Source organism: Cricetulus griseus, chromosome 3, assembly GCF_003668045.3.
Source record: "Cricetulus griseus strain 17A/GY chromosome 3, alternate assembly CriGri-PICRH-1.0, whole genome shotgun sequence".
Lineage (NCBI taxonomy): Eukaryota > Metazoa > Chordata > Mammalia > Rodentia > Cricetidae > Cricetulus > Cricetulus griseus.
In genome coordinates, this window is record NC_048596.1 from 27,046,248 (window position 1) to 27,065,603 (window position 19,356).

The 19,356-nt window shown below is 43.1% G+C and overlaps 1 protein-coding gene across 2 annotated transcripts; it reads right to left on the minus strand.

Annotated features, from left to right (window-relative positions):
• Positions 1–8,639: 8,639 nt before the first annotated feature.
• Positions 8,640–14,997, minus strand: LOC100772509 (interferon-induced protein with tetratricopeptide repeats 1). Of its 2 annotated transcripts, XM_027406366.2 has the most exons (3): positions 14,839–14,993; positions 14,215–14,444; positions 8,640–10,635 (listed from the first exon to the last, which is right to left on the minus strand). In XM_027406366.2, exons 2-3 carry the CDS (start codon positions 14,256–14,258, stop codon positions 9,249–9,251), a joined length of 1,431 nt encoding a protein of 476 aa, XP_027262167.1. In that variant the 5' UTR covers positions 14,259–14,444; positions 14,839–14,993; the 3' UTR covers positions 8,640–9,248. The 2 variants fall into 2 exon arrangements, with proteins under 2 accessions (XP_027262167.1, XP_027262168.1); XM_027406367.2 differs by lacking the exon at positions 14,215–14,444 and having other exon boundaries at positions 14,839–14,997.
• Positions 14,998–19,356: the final 4,359 nt, after the last annotated feature.

Genomic DNA, 19,356 nt, shown 5'->3' on the forward strand with positions numbered 1-19,356 from the left:
TGATATAATAGTCTCCATAAATGACCCGGAAAAACTCTACCAGGGAACTCCTACAGCTGATAAACACCTTCAGCAAAGTAGCAGGATACAAAATTAACTAAATAAAAATCAATTGCCCTACTATATACAAATGATAAACAGAATGAGAAAGAAATCAGAGAAACATCACCCTTCAAAATAGCCACAAACAACATAAAATATCTTGGGGTAACACTAACCAAAAAAGTGAAAGACCTGTACAGTAAGAACTTCGAGTCTTTAAAGAAAGAAATTAAAGAAGATACCAGAAAATGGAAAGATCTCCCATGCTCTTGGATAGGTAGAATCAACATAGTAAAAATGGCAATCTTGCCAAAAGCAATCTACAGATTCAACACAATCCCCATCAAAATCCCAACACAGTTCTTCACAGACCTTGAAAGAACAACACCCAACTTTATATGGAAATTCAAAATACCCAGGATAGCCACAACAACCCTGTACAATAAAGGAACCTCTGGAGGCATCAACATCCCTGACTTCAAGCTCTATTATAGAGCCATAGTCCTGAAAACAGCTTGGTATTGGCACAAAAATAGATAGACCTGTGGGGGACTGAATATCTCTGTTATGGAATATTTTAGGTTCCACTGGGACCTAAAATGCCGTTGGTGCCAGGAAGCTCCTGGTCACCATTGTATTGTTAATTAACACTAGGCTGTTACTGTTTACCATAGCCTCAGGGTAATATGCCTCTTATTTATCTGTATGTGCCTAAGCATCTGAATAGGCCCTCACCTGGGCAGAGGAGAGAGAGGTATGAGTAACTTGGGAGGACAGAAGGTTGGGAGTAAAGGGGCAAGTGGCCAGAGCAGAGAGGAGAACAAAGAGAGAAATGGTTGCCTCATGTTATTAGCAGGATGGTTAAGAAACACCAGAAAAGATGGCTAATAAAGAAATGACTCTAGTTCCACAACATGGAACAGAGAGCTCTCTGAACATTACAAGATGCCTGTGTTTGGTCTTTATCGACATTGGGTTGCTCGAAGCTTCCATGTCCACACAGCCCCACTCAGGTAGAACCTCATGGACTAAGGCTGAGACATGCTGGGTCATGACATAGACCAATAGAAATTGAATTGAAAATCCTGATATTAACCCACACACCTATGAATACCTGATTTTTGACAAAGATGCTAAATCTATACAATGGAAAAAAGATAGCATCTTCAACAAATGGTGCTGGCACAACTGGATTCGGACATGTAGAGGACTGCAGACAGATCTATATCTGTCACCATGCACAATACTTAAGTCCAAATGGATCAAAGATCTCAACATAAATCCCACAACACTGAATCTTCTAGAAGAGAAAGTGGGAGATACCCTTGAACGTATTGGTACAGGAGACTGCTTCCTGAACATAACACCAGTAGCACAGACAATGAAATCTACAATTAATAAATGGGACCTCCTGAAACTGAGACGCTTCTGTAAGGCAAAGGACATGGTCAGTAAGACAAAACGACAGCCCACAGAATGGGAAAAGATCTTCACCAACCCCACATCTGACAGAGGGATGATTTCCAAAATATACAATGAACTCAAGAAGCTAGCCACCAAAACACCAACCAATGAAATTAAAAAGTGGGCCTCAGAACTAAATAGAGAATTCTCAACAGAGGAATCTAAAATGGCTGAAAGACATTTAAGAAAGTGTTCAAAATCCTTAGCCATCAGAGAAATGCAACTCAAAACAACTCTGAGATACCATGTTACACCGGCCAGAATGGCTAAAATCAAAAACACCCAATGACAGTTTATGCTTGAGAGGATGTGGAGAAAAAGGAACACTCCTCCATTGCTGGTGCAAACTTGTAAGATCACTCTGGAAATCAGTATGGCAGTTGCTCAGGAAAATGGGAATCAGTCTACCTCAAGATCCAACAATTCCTCTCTTGGGTATATACCCAAATACTGCATTTCATACAAGGACATATGTTCAATTATGTTCATAGCAGTGTTGTTTGTAATAGCCAGAACCTGGAAGCAACCTAGATGCCCCTCAATTGAAGAATGGATAGAGAAAATGTGATACATTTATAAAAATGGAGTAATACTCAGCAGAAAAAGCAATGGAATCTTGAAATTCGCAGGAAAATGGATGGAACTAGAAGAAACCATCCTGAGTGAGGTAATTCAGTCACAAAAAGACAAACATGGTATGTACTCACTCATATATGAAATTTAGACAGAGAGCAAAGGATTACCAGCCTACAATCCTCTTCACCAAAGGAACTAGGAAACAAGAAGGACTCTAAGAAAAAAATGCATGGTCCACAGAGAATGGGAAGGGCCAGGATCTCCTGAGCTAATTGGGAGCATTAGGGTAGGGGAGAGGGAGCTGGCTGAATGAGAGCAGGAGAAGAGGAGGGAAGAGGAGGAAATGGAGAAGCAGAAATGTTGAGTTGGGGGAAGAACAGAGGAGAGCAGGATGAGAGATATGATAACAGAGGGAGCCATTATAGGTCCCAGGAGAGATCTGGCACTAGGGAGCTTTCCAGAGATCTACAAGGATGACACCAACCGACAACCTAGGTAATGGTGGAGAGGCTATCCTAAATGCCCTTCCCTATAATGAGACTGATGACTACTTTATATGCATCCAGTGGCTGATGGAAGCAGAGGCAGACACCCACAGCTATACACTGAACTCTGGAACCCAGTTGCAGAGAGGGAGGAATGAAGATCAAGGGGTCGGAACCAGGCCGGATGAATCCCACACAAACAGCTGGCCTGAACAAGGGGGAGCACATGGACTCCACTGCTGTCTGGGAGGCCATCATGGGACTGATCCAGACCCCTGAAAGTGGATGTAAACAAGGAGGCCTTGGCTCTCTATGGGGCCTCTGGTAGTGAATCAGTATTTTTCCCTGGTGTAAGAAGGGACTTTGAGAGCCCATCCCATGGGAAGGGATGCTTTCTCAGCCTGGAAACATGGGGGATGGCCTAGGTCCAGCCCAGGTTGATGTTGTAGAATTTGGGGAGACCCTGTGGAGGGCCCTATCCTCCATGGGAATATGGGGCGGGGGCTGGTGGGGTGTGAGGTGGAGGGGAGAAAGAAGGAGAAGGGATTGTGAGGCAAGCTTGCTCCTAATTTAAACTAATAAAAAAATGAAGTTGTTGGTGTTCAAAATATAATGACCAGAGGAACGGCAAGACTCCAAGCAGAAACTCAGCTTTGACATCAAGGTACAACGCTATCAGTTGGACTCTTCCAGCTTAATGAGGAGAGTGTATCTGGATTTCCTTAGTTTTCATCAACACCATAACCAGCAGCTGGAGAGATGGCTCAGTGGTTAAGAGCACTTGACTACTCTTCCAAAAGTCATGTATGCAATTCTCAACAGCCACATTGTGGCTCACAACCATCTGTAATGAGATCTGCTGCCCTCTTCTGGCTTCCAAGCATACCTGCAGGCTGATTACTGTATGCATAATATGTGAAATAATATTAAGAAAGAAAAAACGCAACCAACAAGTTGCCAGGCTGCTCTTTACTGAACTCTCATTCTCATTATGGTGAGATAGGACAAAAGAATATCACCCCATTCAGACAGACTTTTCTGTGGGAGTTGGTCTCCTGGATTCACTGAAATTATTGGGATAATGATTTCTAAGTAATCCTCAGCATCAGCTTTCATAGGCTACTTTCTGTTTATTAAACACCCACTGTATCTTACATTCCATCCATCCATCTACTCTACTCCTCTCCATCTCCTTAGGAGGGTGTTATAGATTTGCCCATCATGCCCTACTTAGACCTCCTTAGACACATCCATCCATTTTTGAGCATGGTTACACAATTTCACCATTTTCTGGTATTCTGTCTACTGCCATTTCTTTTTGGAGACCAAAGTCACTGACCATTCATAAGAAAAAGACACATTTTAAAACTGCCATACAAAGGGACAATGCCTAATCCCAAGCAAACCTCCTCCCTGGGCAGGTGTGTCAGAAGTCAAACTCAGGTGGAATGGAAGCAGCAGACATGCTGCTTGTCCATCGGGACTTGCTTCATGCTCATTCAAACTCCTGTACACAGAAAACTGCAGCTTCAGTTCAATACCAGGGGAGGGTTTGGTCCCTGAGGTCATCCCAATAATGGGTGCTGTCTGTTCCTTCTCTTAATGCGATTGTAAGTGGTCACACTTGTTATGTGAAAAGTGATTCTTTCTTTAACAATTATGTGGTGTATCTTTTAAAAAGTGAAATATAGAAGAATGGGAAGGAATTCATTTCTGATTCCTTAACTGTATAGAGTGAGTGTTGTAACATTGTCTACTAACAGTCTCCTGCTAGTTTATCCCTTGCTTATCACATAACCTCCAAAGAGTTGTCCTGCAGTGGGTAGAATGCTGCTTTAGGGAAACACACCAATAACTAGGACAGCTCCTAAAAGGTCATGGACTCATGTTCTGGGTAAAAGAGTATGATCTGTGTCCATGGGTGGGAAAGAACATCATATTTGAGAACAATTGCCTTCAGTTCTTTAATGGAAATGTACTGAATGCTTCATTTTCCAAAGCACTAGAGTCCAGGGAAGCAGGGGACAGGTAAGGGTTTTGCCCTGTTCCTGAGGTGTGATTTCGTGCTGGTTCTGTGGGGTTTGGCTCAGGCTGATCTTTCAACTCTTCCCCACTCTCTGTAATAAATAAAACCATTTATGATGTTATGATACTGGACAGTGTAAAGGAGAGAAGAAACAAATAGCAAAGTGTAAGTGAGGGTATGTGCCTATAGGCATGTGTATTTGTGAGTGTGTGTGTGTGTGTATGTGTGTGTGTGTGTGTGTGTGTGTGTGTGTGTGTGTGTGTGTGTGTGTGCAGGCATGGATAGAGAGATAAGGGGGTGGAGAAAAGGAAACCTTCAGGAAATGATGTATCAGCATAGGCTGTGGTACCCATCCCCATTATCCGAAGCACCTGCAGGAGAATAACCTTTGGTGAGAGGCCACTTCGCCTCTGCTAGTCCCTGGATCAAAAGGAACAATTGCAATGTGCTGGCATTTTAATCCTCACTACCTTTTAGAATCAGTTAGAAAGACAATCTAAATCAATTCTGTTCAGGCTCATGTACAGCCCAACTGCACTCACCCCAGAATCTGATTAAAATGAGTTTTAAGACCATCCATCAAACAAACAAATCAGAATTCTCAGGGGATTGTAATGTGCACCTGGATTTGAACCAGGGACTCTGTGATCCTAGGCAAGCTGTATAAAATTGAAATTGTGTGGCTGTTGATAAGGGACTCAGCAGTGGTTCCAGTCCACATTCAGGGTATGGGAAGGGGCCCCACATGCAGTGTCATCCTTTATTGTACCTATTGTTCTTGGTGAATCTCCAGAGAAGACGATACACAGTGTCTTCCTAATGCACAAGAGACATGGGAAAAGAATTGTATGACCTTTGCTGTATTGACATGAGGGTGCAAAGGGATGTTTTCACATGTATGCTGACATGTGTCCAATACACAGTGTTAGTGAAGGTGCCCAATACAAAACACACAGGATTATTCAAAGTCAACACTTTTGTTTTAAAATCTGTCATCAGAGGCACAGGCAGAGCAGGTCTTAGTGACTTGGCTACCTATCACCTTTACATCAAATCCATAAGCTAGAGGTCACAGCCCCATCCCCATGCCCAGCTTGATATCAGTGTTCTGGACCTTCTGTCGAATTAGCGTGCACTGCAGAATTTGCTGTGCCATTTGGGGTAATTATAGTTGAAAACAGCATGGCAGTGGCTGTGGGTGATCCCATGTTTTCTGTCCTGCCAAGGTCATAGCTATCAAAGGCACAAAAGAGGCCATTGAACGGCATTCACTTACCTGTTGCTCCATCTCTTTTTATGTTCAGTCCATGAAAAGTTACGTTTGGACACTTTTGTCCTACGTTTAATTTACACTTCCTCATAACATTTGGAACAGTTATGGTAACTAAGGACACACACTCTGCATTCAGTACATAATTGGGGCCTTATTAGTTGCCTCCTGATGCTTAAAACATAATGCACAGTTGTTCTCTCAATATCATAAATTTAATCTTTTTCACATTAATTAATTTTGGTGTGTGTGTGATAGTGTGTGTGTGTGTGTGTGTTTGTGTGTGTATGTGTGTACATGAATTGTGTCACCCATGCTTGTCCCTTGTAGTGCCATGGAGGGCAAAACTCAACTTGATGAAGATTCTTCAATGTAGTTGTGCAAATGAAAAGATTCAGGATAATAATAGAGGGAGTAGACTATGAGTGAGGAAGAAGAGCACGGAAAACCCAAAAGAGCTGACAGGACAGATGAGCAGCAGGAAGAAAGAGAAAGAGAGAAAGGCAGAGGAAGTGTGCCTGAGCTTTGGCAGTGTAGGTCAGCAGAAAAGGGGGACTCATCTCTGGCCTCCTTGCCTTGCCGCCCCTGGCCCGCTCTGACTTGCGTTTGGCTGGCATTTATCTAATAAAGCATATCGTAACCTCACAGGTTACAAAGCTCCTTCCTCATTATAGGCCAATGCTGGACACCTTAGGCCTGTTAGGTTAAATCTTTCTGCCACACGCTTGAGTTCCGCAAGACAGAGCGTGCCAGGGGCAGCAAGGCAGGAAGGTCAGAGAGAGGGGCTCCCATGTGCCTTGTTAGGGATATCTTACTATTGTTTATGGTTGGGATTGGAAGGAGGTATTCAGGCTTGGACACCTCTTTTCAGATGAATTTAGGTTTTAGCTGATGTATACATAGTTAGCATATGTCATGCAGATTATTGCATCTTCTTGTATTTCACCATTATGAGTGTTAATTTTGTATACTTTACACTAAGTTTTAATCTTCTTTTAGACTAAAAGGAGAATTGTAGGGGACAGTGTAAGCCACTTCTGCTACAGGTGTGCCAGACCACGCCCATTAGGGCGTGGTCAAGGTGAGGTCAGGTTGACACCTGATAGGGTCTAAAGGGACAGACAAGGCACATGGGAGCCCCTGTCTCTGGCCTCCTTGCCTTGCCGCCCCTGGCCCGCTCTGACTTGCGTTTGGCTAGCATTTATCTAATAAAGCATATCGTAACCTCACAGGTTACAAAGCTCCTTCCTCATTATAGGCCAAATATTCTGCTGTTTCACCTTGAGAGAACAAGAGTGGAATTGAACTCTCTGACCTTTAGTCAAGCTGGAGCTGGGGCATTTTTGTGAGCCAGACAATTTTAACAAGTGTCAGGCTAAAGAAGCCTAAGACCACCCCTAACTGTATATATCATGCTTCCCAGCAGGAGGTTTACAGCAGGCAGGTTGGGGCTTGCTAAAAAACATCTGGTCTTAGGGGGAAAAAGAAATAAACTGGCTCATACATGTGTTCCTCATATGACTCTTTATTATTCAAAAAAAACTTCTTCAGAAAGGTTCTCTCTCAAAAGCTCTCTAGGATGTTTCCTTAAACTTTAATTATTTTCCCTCTATAAGCAATTTTAAATTTCTCTTTCAAAAGTTCTCCTTAAATACTCTCCTAGAGTTGTTTCTAAAAATTCTCTGAAAGTGCCTTCTAATCATTCATTGAGGGACCTTCCTACAGTTTCTTGTAAAAACTCTCTTGAGGTCCCACCTATCCCACAAGGCTTCTAGTTTTTATATCCACAGGACATTTAATAACTCTCTGACAACAGGGCATGAATAATTCTCAGAGCCAGGAATGCTGATTAGATCTTGAGAAGAGCAAGTGTCTCAGGTCTCATAGGTAAGAAATGACTTGAATATGTACTACTAATTATTAAAGGGGACTTCTCAGTACTCTATCAAAGGGAAAACTAAGGCTTTGTAGTATGACATTGGGCTGCAGATGTTACTGCTGATGACCCGTGAGAAGGAATTTCCTTTCTCTGGGGCATTTTTGAGAATATAATTCTTCCAGTATATATTCTATATACAGCCATATTTGTAGGAGCAAATATTCTGGAGTTGATACCTAGAATATTAATTGCTACTTCTGTAATAAAAGATAAAGGCTCGCAGCAAATATAATCCCTAAAGAGAAATTGCAACTTTCTTGTACAAAGTAGCTTCAGTCACCATCACTATGCCATGTTGTGTAGATTGAAATGCTTTCATCATATTTTCATCTATTCCAGCTTTTAGGTGCACAGCTTACTTTCCTGCTTGCTCACTAGACTTCGGTTAGGTGTTTCTGCTATCCCAGGCCTTCTTGAGGGACACTGAAAGATTAACTTTTCTTTTTATTAGTTGATTTTCTACATTCCAATCCCAGTTCCCCCACCGTCCTCTCTTCCTGCTTCCTTCATTCCCTCACACATCCCATCTGCTTCTGAGAGTGGGTAAGGTCTCCCCTAGGAAGTCTACTAAATCTGTTCTATCATCTCCTTGAGGTAGGACCAAGGGTCTTCTCCACCCCCACAGGCCTGTGTCTAGACTGGCAAGGTTTCTCTCCATAGAGAATGGGCTCCACTAAGTCAGTTTGTACATTAGTGTTAGATCTTGGACCCACTGCCAGTGGCCTCATATATTATCCCAGTCACACCATTGTCACCTATATTAGGGGAGTTTAGTTTGGTCTTAAGCAGATTCAAGGGTATTCTTTTGAACTGTATTGACAACTTACACAGAAAGGGTTTGTGATTCCCAAGAATTTATTGAATTTATTTTAGTTGAGGAAAAAACATCACATATAACACATTATCAGTGACATAGAAAAATTGAAAAAAGCTCCTTATATCTTCTTCACTCTGTAAGGTGCCAGAAAGTTTCCTTTGCTTTTCTTGCCCACACATGAGATTCTTATTACTGTGAATAATTTACCAGTGAGGTGAAATATCTCCTGCTTTCAAACTCTCTCCTTTACTATTTGTTCTAATCTGAGATTGTACTGTAGTAAGAGTTTCTGATAACCTAAAACAGAAAACTTTTGGAGAAGATTTCTTTGTCCATGACACTGGAAGGCAGAGGGTGGAAGACTTTCTTACCCAAGATTCAGACATAAGGAAAAGTGTTCTGTCTCCTTTAGCTCACAGCAGGAGTCAGTCCTGGTCATTAAGTGAACAGGAGTAGTGGGGACAGAAGTTGCTTCTAGACATGACAGAGAGGATAAGAAAGAGGTGGCAGGAGCTAACACATTTAGAACTTGGCATTTCAGCAAGCTATGTAGTTCTGGACAAAGCTATCAGGGAGGAGAGCAGAAGCCTCAGTGATGCCTACATTAACTTCACAGAGTTGAGCTGCATTCAAAACACAGGGTTCATTTCCCCAGTGAGCCTCAGAGCCCTCTCATAGCACAGCAGGGCCTCCTGCATGTTCCCTTTCAGTTTGTGGACTAACCCAAGGAGGCCCATGCTCTCCACAGGCCGAATATTGTGGTCAACACGTCTTTCAACCACTTTCTCCAATGCTTTGAGAAGTTTCCTTCGGGCAAAGGATGATTCTTCTATTTTTAGACCTTTTAAGTAGTGGGTGATCGCCTTGTCTTCTGATTTCTGATGAAATTGTTGGAAACGGCCATAGCGGAAATGAATATCCTGCTCTATGTGACACTTAACGCTCTTCATGTCCAGTGCCTTCTGGAAGTTTGCCTCTGCTTCTTCGTATTGGTGAAGTTCTGCCTGTGCTTCAGCCATGCAAACATAAGCCATCTCAACTGTAGGCCTCAGTTTCAAAGTCTGTTGAAATTCACAAATGGCCTGTTCTGCCAATTCCTGCAAATTGCCCTGGCTTCTGGGCTGCTGGTTTCTGGATGTCTTCAGTTGGATCATTTGTTTACTGTAGCAGAGACCTATTTGGTAATGCAGGTAGCCAGAGTCAGGTGATGCCTGTAAGGCCCTGTGTAGGAGATGGAGAGCCTTGTCTATGCAGCCTTTCCTACGGTAATACTTGGCTGCATAGCGAAACACATAATTTTGGCAGGATGTGCTGCTGAGGGCTTCTTCAATGTGTGTTTCTGCTTCAGGTGTTTCTCCCACATCCTGAAGCTTCAGGGCAAGATAAACTTTAAGATATGGATCTTCTGGATTTAAGCTGACAGCCTTCCTGAGGGGTTCTAGAGAAAAATTATGGTCATCAAAGTCTTCACGATAGGCTGCAACGGCATAGCCAGTATTGTATTCAGGGTTTTCAGGCTCCATTTCCAGAGCCTTTACAAAGCAGGCCATGGCTCGTCTATAATTCTGTCCTCCACATTTCAGCAAGGCCCAGCCTTCCTCACAGTCTATCTCAGCACACTCCATCCTATAGCGGAAGGGACTTGCGAATTCCTTGCAAGTGTTCTCCACCTTGTCCAGGTAGGCCTGGGCTTCTGACAAGCTGTCCATGTTGTAATGCACCCAGGCACAGTTGCCCCAGGTCACCAGGCTTCTCTTGTCCAGCTTCTCCTTCTGGGTCAGGGCTTCTGCTTCTTTCACGCTCTCCAGGGCTTCCTCATGCTGGCCTTTCAGGTGCCTCACATAGGCCAGCAGGTTGTGCATCCCTGCTGGGTTCTTGATGTCTAGGAACTGAACCTCCTCCTGGATTCTCATTTCCAAATCAGGTATGTCAACGTCTTCAATCAGCAGTCCCCATGTGAAGTGACACCTCAGCTGAAGCAGATTCTCCTTCACCTGATCACCACCAGCATGGTCTCTGTGATAAGAAAGGAAGCAGGATGGTTTGTCATGTGAGAAATGACCAGAAATTGACTCCAAGCAAACCACATTTTACAACATTCTTGTCTTTTCTTGAAACTGTGACATTTTGTTCCTTTAGAAGTTCTTGATTTTGTTCACATCAATCCCTCTGCTCCTTTTATTTGAACTGGCAGAGACTCATTGTGCATGCATGTACACACACTAGGACTTAGAACCTTAGATGCTAAGTTAATCATTTCAATCAAGACTGGACATGGTCACACAGGCGTAGACACACATACATACATGGCAGACTCCTGAGCTGAGGTTAGGAACCCTAAAAAACCTTCCCTCCTTTCCCACTGTCTTTGAGCTCTGTGTGTAAAAGCACATGCTGAGCTGATCTAAATAGAACCAGACCATGCTTTAAAAACTGAATATGTAGGAAAAGTCATCGCAGTGTCTGCGCTTTCATTTCAGACACAAACAAGGATCTGGTATGATGTTGGAAAAGGCTGACTCTGCCTTGTGACACTAGTGATACGATTGTTCTCTGGACCCTTTACCTCTGCGTGTATTTGGTGGTGGACTTCTAGGGCCTGAACAACTTTACTGTCCTCTCCTGTAGTAACATGCAAACCCTGGCTTTTTAAATGTTTTTACAAACTTCATGCATTTTCTTGTCTTCTTATAGAGCACTACAAGCACTTCCTAAGTGTATATCACTTAATGCCTCAGTATCATGGCATACCCATCTGTGAAATGGGAATGACATTAGTATTTCCCATTTCTGGTATTTGCAGGCATTAGTGAGGTTATAAATATAAAATACACCACAAACTCCATGGAAGTTTTCTTCATTTCTATCAGTGTTGAAAATAAGAGGTAGAATTTATTTGCTCAGGTTTTGTGTAGGTAACCCACAGCAAGAGGCTTTCAGTCATGGCTACAAGACACAAAGTCCCTTAGTTCTGTTGGTAGTTGTCTCTGCTACAGACAACAGATGCCATGGTGCTTAAATACGCTGCTGACTTTGGCTTTGATTTGCTCAGATGCCAAGAACAATGGCAGGAGGTGTGATACTCTATTGGGTATTTACCCTAAAAGAGCAGTCTAGCTGGGAGCACCTAAAGGTAGATAAACAGAAGATGACAGTCACCTAGAAACCTCATAAGACAGGCAGTTGGGCTGTCTAGCTCACCTATCCCCCATGCCTCTACCCAGATAATGCCATAACTAAAGTGCTGGGGACCATAGATAGCCCCCCACTTCTGGGTTCACTTCTACTACAAGAACTTTGTCTTCTTTCTTTCAGCTAAGTTCCCACTTATAACCCCAAAATCAGTGTTCTTTCTGAAAACCCACAGCTATGGTCCATGAAATCCAGTTTTGGATTCTACAAGACTGGAATGCAACACCATGGACTCAAAGGAAACTTTGTGTGACTGACCGAAAGCTAAAAACATCTCCAAGATGGTCCGATAATCAAAATGTTTATATCATAGATTTGGACTCACTATAACCTAAAATAATCAACACATATGATGCCAGGATGAGTAACCCTGTCAGACAGAAAGGGAAATATGCCACAGATGATGGTGCTACAAAAAGACCCCAGACAAAACATGATGGCATGGTTGAGTCCTTCTGCCTAGGAAAATCCTATGGGCTCAGTGGCTTACACGACTGAACTTTGTTTTCTGTAATTTAGCAAGTTATAAATGTCAGATCAAACCTAGTCTCAAGGCATTCTGGGAAAGGAGATAAATAAGGAAATGCAAGGTGAGACTTTTTCAGCAAAAGTAGGGAGTCTTAGAAGTTACTTCTGGATTCTTCTGGAAGTAAGTACTTTGAGACTGGGGCTTTTGGGTTTTACAGAACTACACATCTTATTAAGGAAACAGATGGATAGATGTTACTTCCATTTTGGGAATCTTACAATCTTTTCATTAGTTTTGAATGCCATTTCTTTAAGACCAGAGATAGAATTCATCTCCAACTCGTTTCAACATTTGACCAATAAAAGTGACCAAACGTGAGCTGAATAAGAATGATGACAACGAACAGGAAACACACCAAACAAGACAGGGAAAAGCCCATGAAGCCTCAGCTATACATAAAGAACAAGGAACATTCAATGGGGCTGGAGTTGGAGAGGTGGTGTTCCTCAGGGAAGAGCACAGCCATTGGTTTACAGTGCCAGATGTTCAACCTTCATCTCTCACATAACAGGAAACCTTATAAGGACAGGACAGGTAACACTTAGGAATATATGTGTATGTACACACACATATGTATGTCTGTTCATGTATACATGCACTCAAACACAATTAATGAAAAAAGCAGGTCAAATTTGCAGTGGAGCAGGCAGCTTACTATGTGAGGGGCTTGAAAGGAGAAAGGAAAGGGAAAAAGGTAATTAGTTTTTAATCTCAAAAAGAAACAAAAAATCCTGTGGGAGAATAATTAAAGGGAATGAAGGAAAAGCAAATACAAAAGATTAAAGCAGTCATAGTGACCAGCAAACACCTTTCTTTTAAGTCCTTTTTCTAAGTCTTGTTCTTTCTATACTCCTCTTTTTTCACCTGGCATTCAAATGTGTGTGTGTGTGTGTGTGTGTGTGTGTGTGTGTGTGTGTGTGTGTGTGTGTGTGTGTGTGATTAGTACTAATGCCAAGGCATGCACATAAAGGTCAGAGAACAGCATTAGACACAAGTCTTCACCTGCTTGGTTTTTTGTTTTGTTTTTGTTTTTGTTTTTGTTTTTGAGAAGGAAAGCCAAGTGGTTTGCAGCTCTTCTCTCAGTAATAGCACCAAAATTGCAATCCTCATGCTGGCCAGGCAACAAACCCTTTACCCACTGAGCCACCTGCCCAGCACCATTCTAAGTCTACAAGTAAAATAATTGTGATACTTCCTTCTTCCTTTCACATGGCATTTCAGATCTTAAGGAGATTAGCTTGATTGGGGGCCATAAAGGAAGCATCACTAGTGACCATGAACCAAGCCTGTTTGCAGATGAACACTGGCAGTCCCCACTGCCCACCTGGTTTCTCCGGATCCCCCATGCAGTTGGAGAGCTCCAGCCTTTCTCACACTGCAAGCACTCATTTGCACACCACAGTCCTAGTCACCTGCTGGAGTGATGGGAACTGGAGACCCAGGCACAGCTTGGTCACTGACCCAATGACCATGACTGTCACCTGACAGACCTTACTGCCTTCTGCTCTCTGGTTAACTTGGTTCCACAGGTTTTTTTTTTTTTTTTCCGTTGTGAACTCTGTGTTCTGTCTCATCATATAACAGAAGCTCTCAGCCTCTTCCATACTCATTTACTATGAATGATTTTATTTTCAAGGACCCACAATTAGTTGCCAAAGTGTGGAGACAATCACTGGAGCACTACATGCAAGGGAAACCACCTCTACTGATTGATACTTTAAACATGAAAGGAATTTCAAACATACAAGTCAGAGACATTTACATAAATGACACTCCACACCAAGTCACTATTTCTCTCTGTTATGTGTATATGTGTGTTTAAATATACATGCATATATATGTATATACACACATACATGCATATATATACATACCTGAGTAATTTAGTTTCTTGCGGAAAGCCTTCAAAATCTCTCATCAAATGTAGCAGAATTTCAAATTTTGTCTCTCATTGGGGAAACAGAAAAAAATATGTCCTGTGCATTGGTTAACCCAGACACGGATGGGTAGAAATCACCTGTCACAGACACCTTGAATAGCATCACAAGATGTCTTGGAGTCAGTTGAGTTTATCCCAGGACAATGAAGGCCTTGGGATCAGGAGCTGGGCAGGAGGAAAATATTAGCAACAACTATTTCTTTTAAGCTGCAGAGGTGGGTAGATTGGTGCCTTGTCCAATCCCATAGGACTCATTGATAATTCTCTCTTTTGTGAGATGAACATGCTAAAGTCTCTCCCAGATGTTTTGAACTAACATATAAGACAGACTTAAAAACTAAAGCAAGCTCCCTTTCTCCCATCCTGCCCCATGCCCACAAAACTGCCATTAAAAAAAAAATCCCTGGACCTTCAGGACAATTCGCATCCATGTTCCCTCTTCTTCAGCATAAAGAGAAACCAGAGGACATAGGAATATAAGCAGACTCAGTCAGACCTGGTCACACACAAATGTCTGTGTCCTGTGTTGACTCAAACTGCAAAGCAGGAAAATCCTTACCCCATGGTTGTTGTGGAGCTGGCAACAGCTGTCTGGGTTTACACAGGATAAGGCTACTCAGAATCCTGCCGTGACTCTGTTGCTTTGTGGATTTTCTCACCACCTGGACTGTCATATAAAGGCTTGGAAACAGCCTTGTGAGCTGTGATGTGTTCTTGATGTCACCAGCAAGAAAATGAAACTGGAAAGTGAAACTGAACCTTGCTGGATTCTCCTCAGGAAAACTGAAAGGAACCAGGGATTGGTCCTCCTGCCCTCTCCTCTGAGCTGATGGTGAGAAGCCTCTGTAACAGACTGACATGTCAGTGCCATTCCTCTCTCCAGAGACATCCCTGGCACCAGAAGATGCTGTTAAAAGGGGGTAAATGGAGGTGATGTGGAAATTAAGGATCCAGCCTGGCATCTTCACAAGACAATTGTTCCTCAGTCTAAAGGACTGAAGTTGTGCACTCTGTCCTAGAAAAGGAGACTATACCATGGGGCTCTGTTGTTTTAGGATTTGCTAAGATGCTAATGGGGAAGTGTGGTGATGGAGGAGTCCATCTGCAGGTCAGGGCCCCTGCAGGCAGGAAGTGGTTCATCCCAGCCTCCCAGTTTTGTTATCCTAATGAACTTCTGCAGGAGTCATCTTCTAGGCCAGTGCCCTCTGCAGAGCTTGTCAGTCTACCTGAGGCTTTAGGAGTTAACCCTTGATTAACTGGGCCAATTCCCCAGACCCTACAACCATGAGGCTTGCTTTGTGTTACCTTCTCCTGAGGTGTGTGTTTGTAAAGGGCTGTTGTCGCCAGTCCCAGCCTCATAAACAAGAACCCAGCATGTAATCTCTAAAGAGTGCTGTATGCAGTGCCTTGATGCTAACCTATCCTAAAGGCCAAGACAGATATAGGAAACCACAGAAGGTGGGACTCAGATAGGTTCAAGCCAAGGCCAGGATTTGTCCTTTCTCTTGGTTAACCTGTTTTCTCAGCCTATTGGTGTCCAGTTCCTTAGCATGGCCATCGATCCCTGTCTCCACTAACACAGCTCATCTTCATACCTCCAAATATGAAAGTCATTGACAGGAACTTCAATATCCACCTCTATCTCCTTGATGTAATTGTACCCTCCTGACAGTTTTTCTGGTCAGAGAGTTTCAGCCCTAAACCTCAATCAGCTGACACCAACAGGAGAAAGAGACACTTTGGCCACTTTGCCTAATGAAGGTTAAATATGTAGAACCTGGCTGGAGGTGTGTGTGAGCAAGGTGACTAGGTATGTGTCAGAGTGAAAATGCTTGCTATCAAGCCTGCCTCCTCCTGGGGTCAGTCCCCATATTCCATGGCAGAAGGACAGGACGAAATCCAGAGGGTGGTATGGTGACATTCACACACGTTCCATGATACATTGGTATCTTCCCATACATACTCACAAACCCTCACAACCAGTCACGTGTCCATGAACAGATATTCATGGGCAGAGGGGCCTATAAGAGCCTCATCTTAAAAGGGTAGAATTGAAAGGACCATGGGTTAAAAGGCTCATAACTAAATTATTTTTCTGTGTGTTATTTCTGTCTTTCCTTGAGCCTTATTTGAGTGTAAAGCCTCTATGCTCGTCCTGTGACAACTGTCTGTGCTTGCAGGTATGAGACAAAAGAGGAAATCCAGAAGACCCACATACAACTCCTTTGAAGCAGCTCTGTAACTGCCCTGCATGTAATTCCTGGAGATATTGACCTTCAAGTTCACTGAGGTAACATGGAGTCACCCTAGCCTCAGCCTTTCAGGCATCCTGTCAGAAGTATGAGGAGCTCATTCAATGCTCTGTGTGGTCTAAGCTACTTCAGGCTGCCCATTGATGAGGGATATTCCATCTCATAAGCAATCTAGAGTCCATTATGAGGGAGATGTCATAAACTTTTGGCAACTACGTAGATCCAGAATGTGCACAATCTTCCAGTTACTACTTTTCCATCTCAGAGTGATGAATGATTTATACTTGGAAGAGGTAAGGAGGCTTCCCTACAAGAGCATTGTGGAGAAGCCTGAAAACTGCATGAGGAGGGTCCATATACATTCCAGGCCCTACCTCAGTTGTGGTCTGTGTTGTTTTCTTGGTCTGAGTTATAACCAAAGGCCACGTGGATCTGGGGTCTGTGCTGCCATAGGAAACCATGGAGATATTCATGGGCAGAGGGGCCTACAAGAGCCTCATCTGGGTTCTACTGCATCCTGTGTTGGTGTCTATTGTCTGAGCTCATCAAATGCTATGGGAATATCCTTGGTCTGAGCTGCCATCTCAATGTCTGTAGATCATGCTGTGGAAGGGTACCATATTGATGTGACCATGTTGATATCTGTCAACAGGACAGTCTATGAGGGCCTTGTCTTTGTCAGTGGTCCACTGCACCATAGGGCTGTGCTCATGACTTATGATGTCCCCAGAAATTGATTGGAGACTCATGGCCCATTCCCACACTGACTTAAAGAGCAAGGGGACTACTTGTGTGGCGATAGTGATATCGATGACTGCAGATGCAGAGTTGACAGGGCCAGACATGGAAGGTTTTTATGACAACTCATACCCCCTAAAAACCAAAACAACATAGAAAGGAAGCCACTAAAGAGAACTCTTAAAAATGGTACAGGGGGTTGGAGAGATGGCTCAGAGGTTAATAGCACTGACATGCAGAGGTACAGGGTTCAATACCAAGCAACCACATGGTGGCTCACAACCATCTGAAAAGAGATATCGTGCCCTCTTCTGGCCTGCAGGGATACATGCAGACAGAATACTGTATTCATAATAAATAAATAAATATTTTTAAAAAGTGTGACAGAGTCAGACGGTGGTGGCACATGCCTTTAATGCCAGCATTAGGGAGACACAGGTTGGTAGATCTCCATGAGTGCAAGGCCAGCCTGCTCTCGATCACGAGCTCAGGACATCCAGAGCTACACAGAAACATCCTATCTCAAAAACAAAGCAACAAAAAACAATCAAACAAAATACCCACACAAACAAACAAAAACCCAAAAGGGTTACAGAACTGTCTGTCATCTGTAACATCAGTTACCTTCCATCAACTCTCGGCAGCCTATTTCGATTCCTGAACCCCAGCTTTTATTCCCAGGAATCCATAGGCAGAGGCAGGTCGATATCTCAGTTTGAGGTCAGCCTGGTCTGCAGAGTGAATCCCAGGAAAGCCAGAACACACAAGAATTCCAGTCTAAAATACCAACGAAACAAGTAAAAAAAAAAAAAAATTGTGACAGAGACTCTTAAGAGTAGTTGTCCACACCTGATAGTGTCTGAGGTTAGGTGTAGGTTGTGAAATAACCTATGTTGAAATAAGCTGTGTTGAAGGGGCAGGGCACTAACAATTTGAATAAGTTCCAGTGAATATATAGATAACACAAAGTAGACTTCTTTTTTAAAATTATTTATTTATTGATGGATAGGTTTTGTGGCTTTAGTTGGGGAAGACGCAAGAGGGCTTGGTGGTCATGGCAGGACAGTGAAGGGATTGTGATCAGGGTACTTGATGTGAAATTCCCACAATTAAAAACAAAATGGCATGTGGAGAAAAAGATTATTATACACAATTTAAAATTGACAAATGAAAAGGCCTTTCAGGGAAATTAAGCCCAAGAACTTACCTGAAAATCAGATGAGGAAAGGATGTGTCCTCTGTCCTTGGATATCATCCAGGGAATACCAGACACTGACACTGGGCTGCAGCAGCCCCACCCTGACCTGTCATCTGACACCTGATGTTTCTGTCAAGGTCTGAGGACTCTGTGACCAGCCTTAGTCCCCTCCCTTGATGCAGCCTGCTCTACTGCAGGCCCTGCCCCCTCATCAGCTGTCCTGCCCTTTATCTGCCCTGCAGCTCTTGCCCTTTGACTCATGGCCTAATTCCTCAGCATTGCTCTTGGTCTGAGCATGGCAGCACCACCAGCTGTCTCTACCAACAGCTCCCTCCTGGCCCTCTAACACATCTGTGGCTCTTTTTCATATGGAATCTTTCTCACTCTTCTTTTGAAACCTTGAGCTTTGCAGTAGCCTTTTAAACTCATATTCATGGTGTATCGTATGTATGTGTATAATATATTTTTTGCTATATATTGTGTCATATGAGACTTCACATTAATAATTAAGTTTGGAAATGGGCTCCAACTTTGGCAGATTTGTATCCAATTGTTCTCACTCCGTTTAAGTGCCTTTTCTCCAGCTGTGGTAAAATACCATGACTATAAGAAAGTGTTTATTTGGGCTTAGTGTTGCAAATGCACAAGAGTCCCTCTTGGCAGAAAGGCATAGTGGCAAACTACAGTTCTGCAGTCAGTAGAAGGAAGGAAAGAGCTGGCCTCTCCAGTACAAACAAGAAGCCCAGAGGAAAGAGGAAGCAGGTGAAGGCTGCAAATTCTCAAAGCCTCCCCCAGTGACACATATCCTCTAGCTCATTGCTTGTCAACCTGTGGGCTGTGACCCCTTTGTGTTTGCAATGATGCCTTCCAACTAGTCGATTAAGAACTT

Bases quoted from the DNA above. Each gene is read 5' to 3' on its own strand.
- LOC100772509 (XM_027406366.2), bottom strand. From the start codon at position 14,258: ATGAGAGATTTTGAAGGCTTTCCGCAAGAAACTAAATTACTCAG. The intron at 10,636-14,214 runs GTATGTATATAT...TTCTTATCACAG, and splicing joins CAAGAAACTAAATTACTCAG to AGACCATGCTGGTGGTGATC.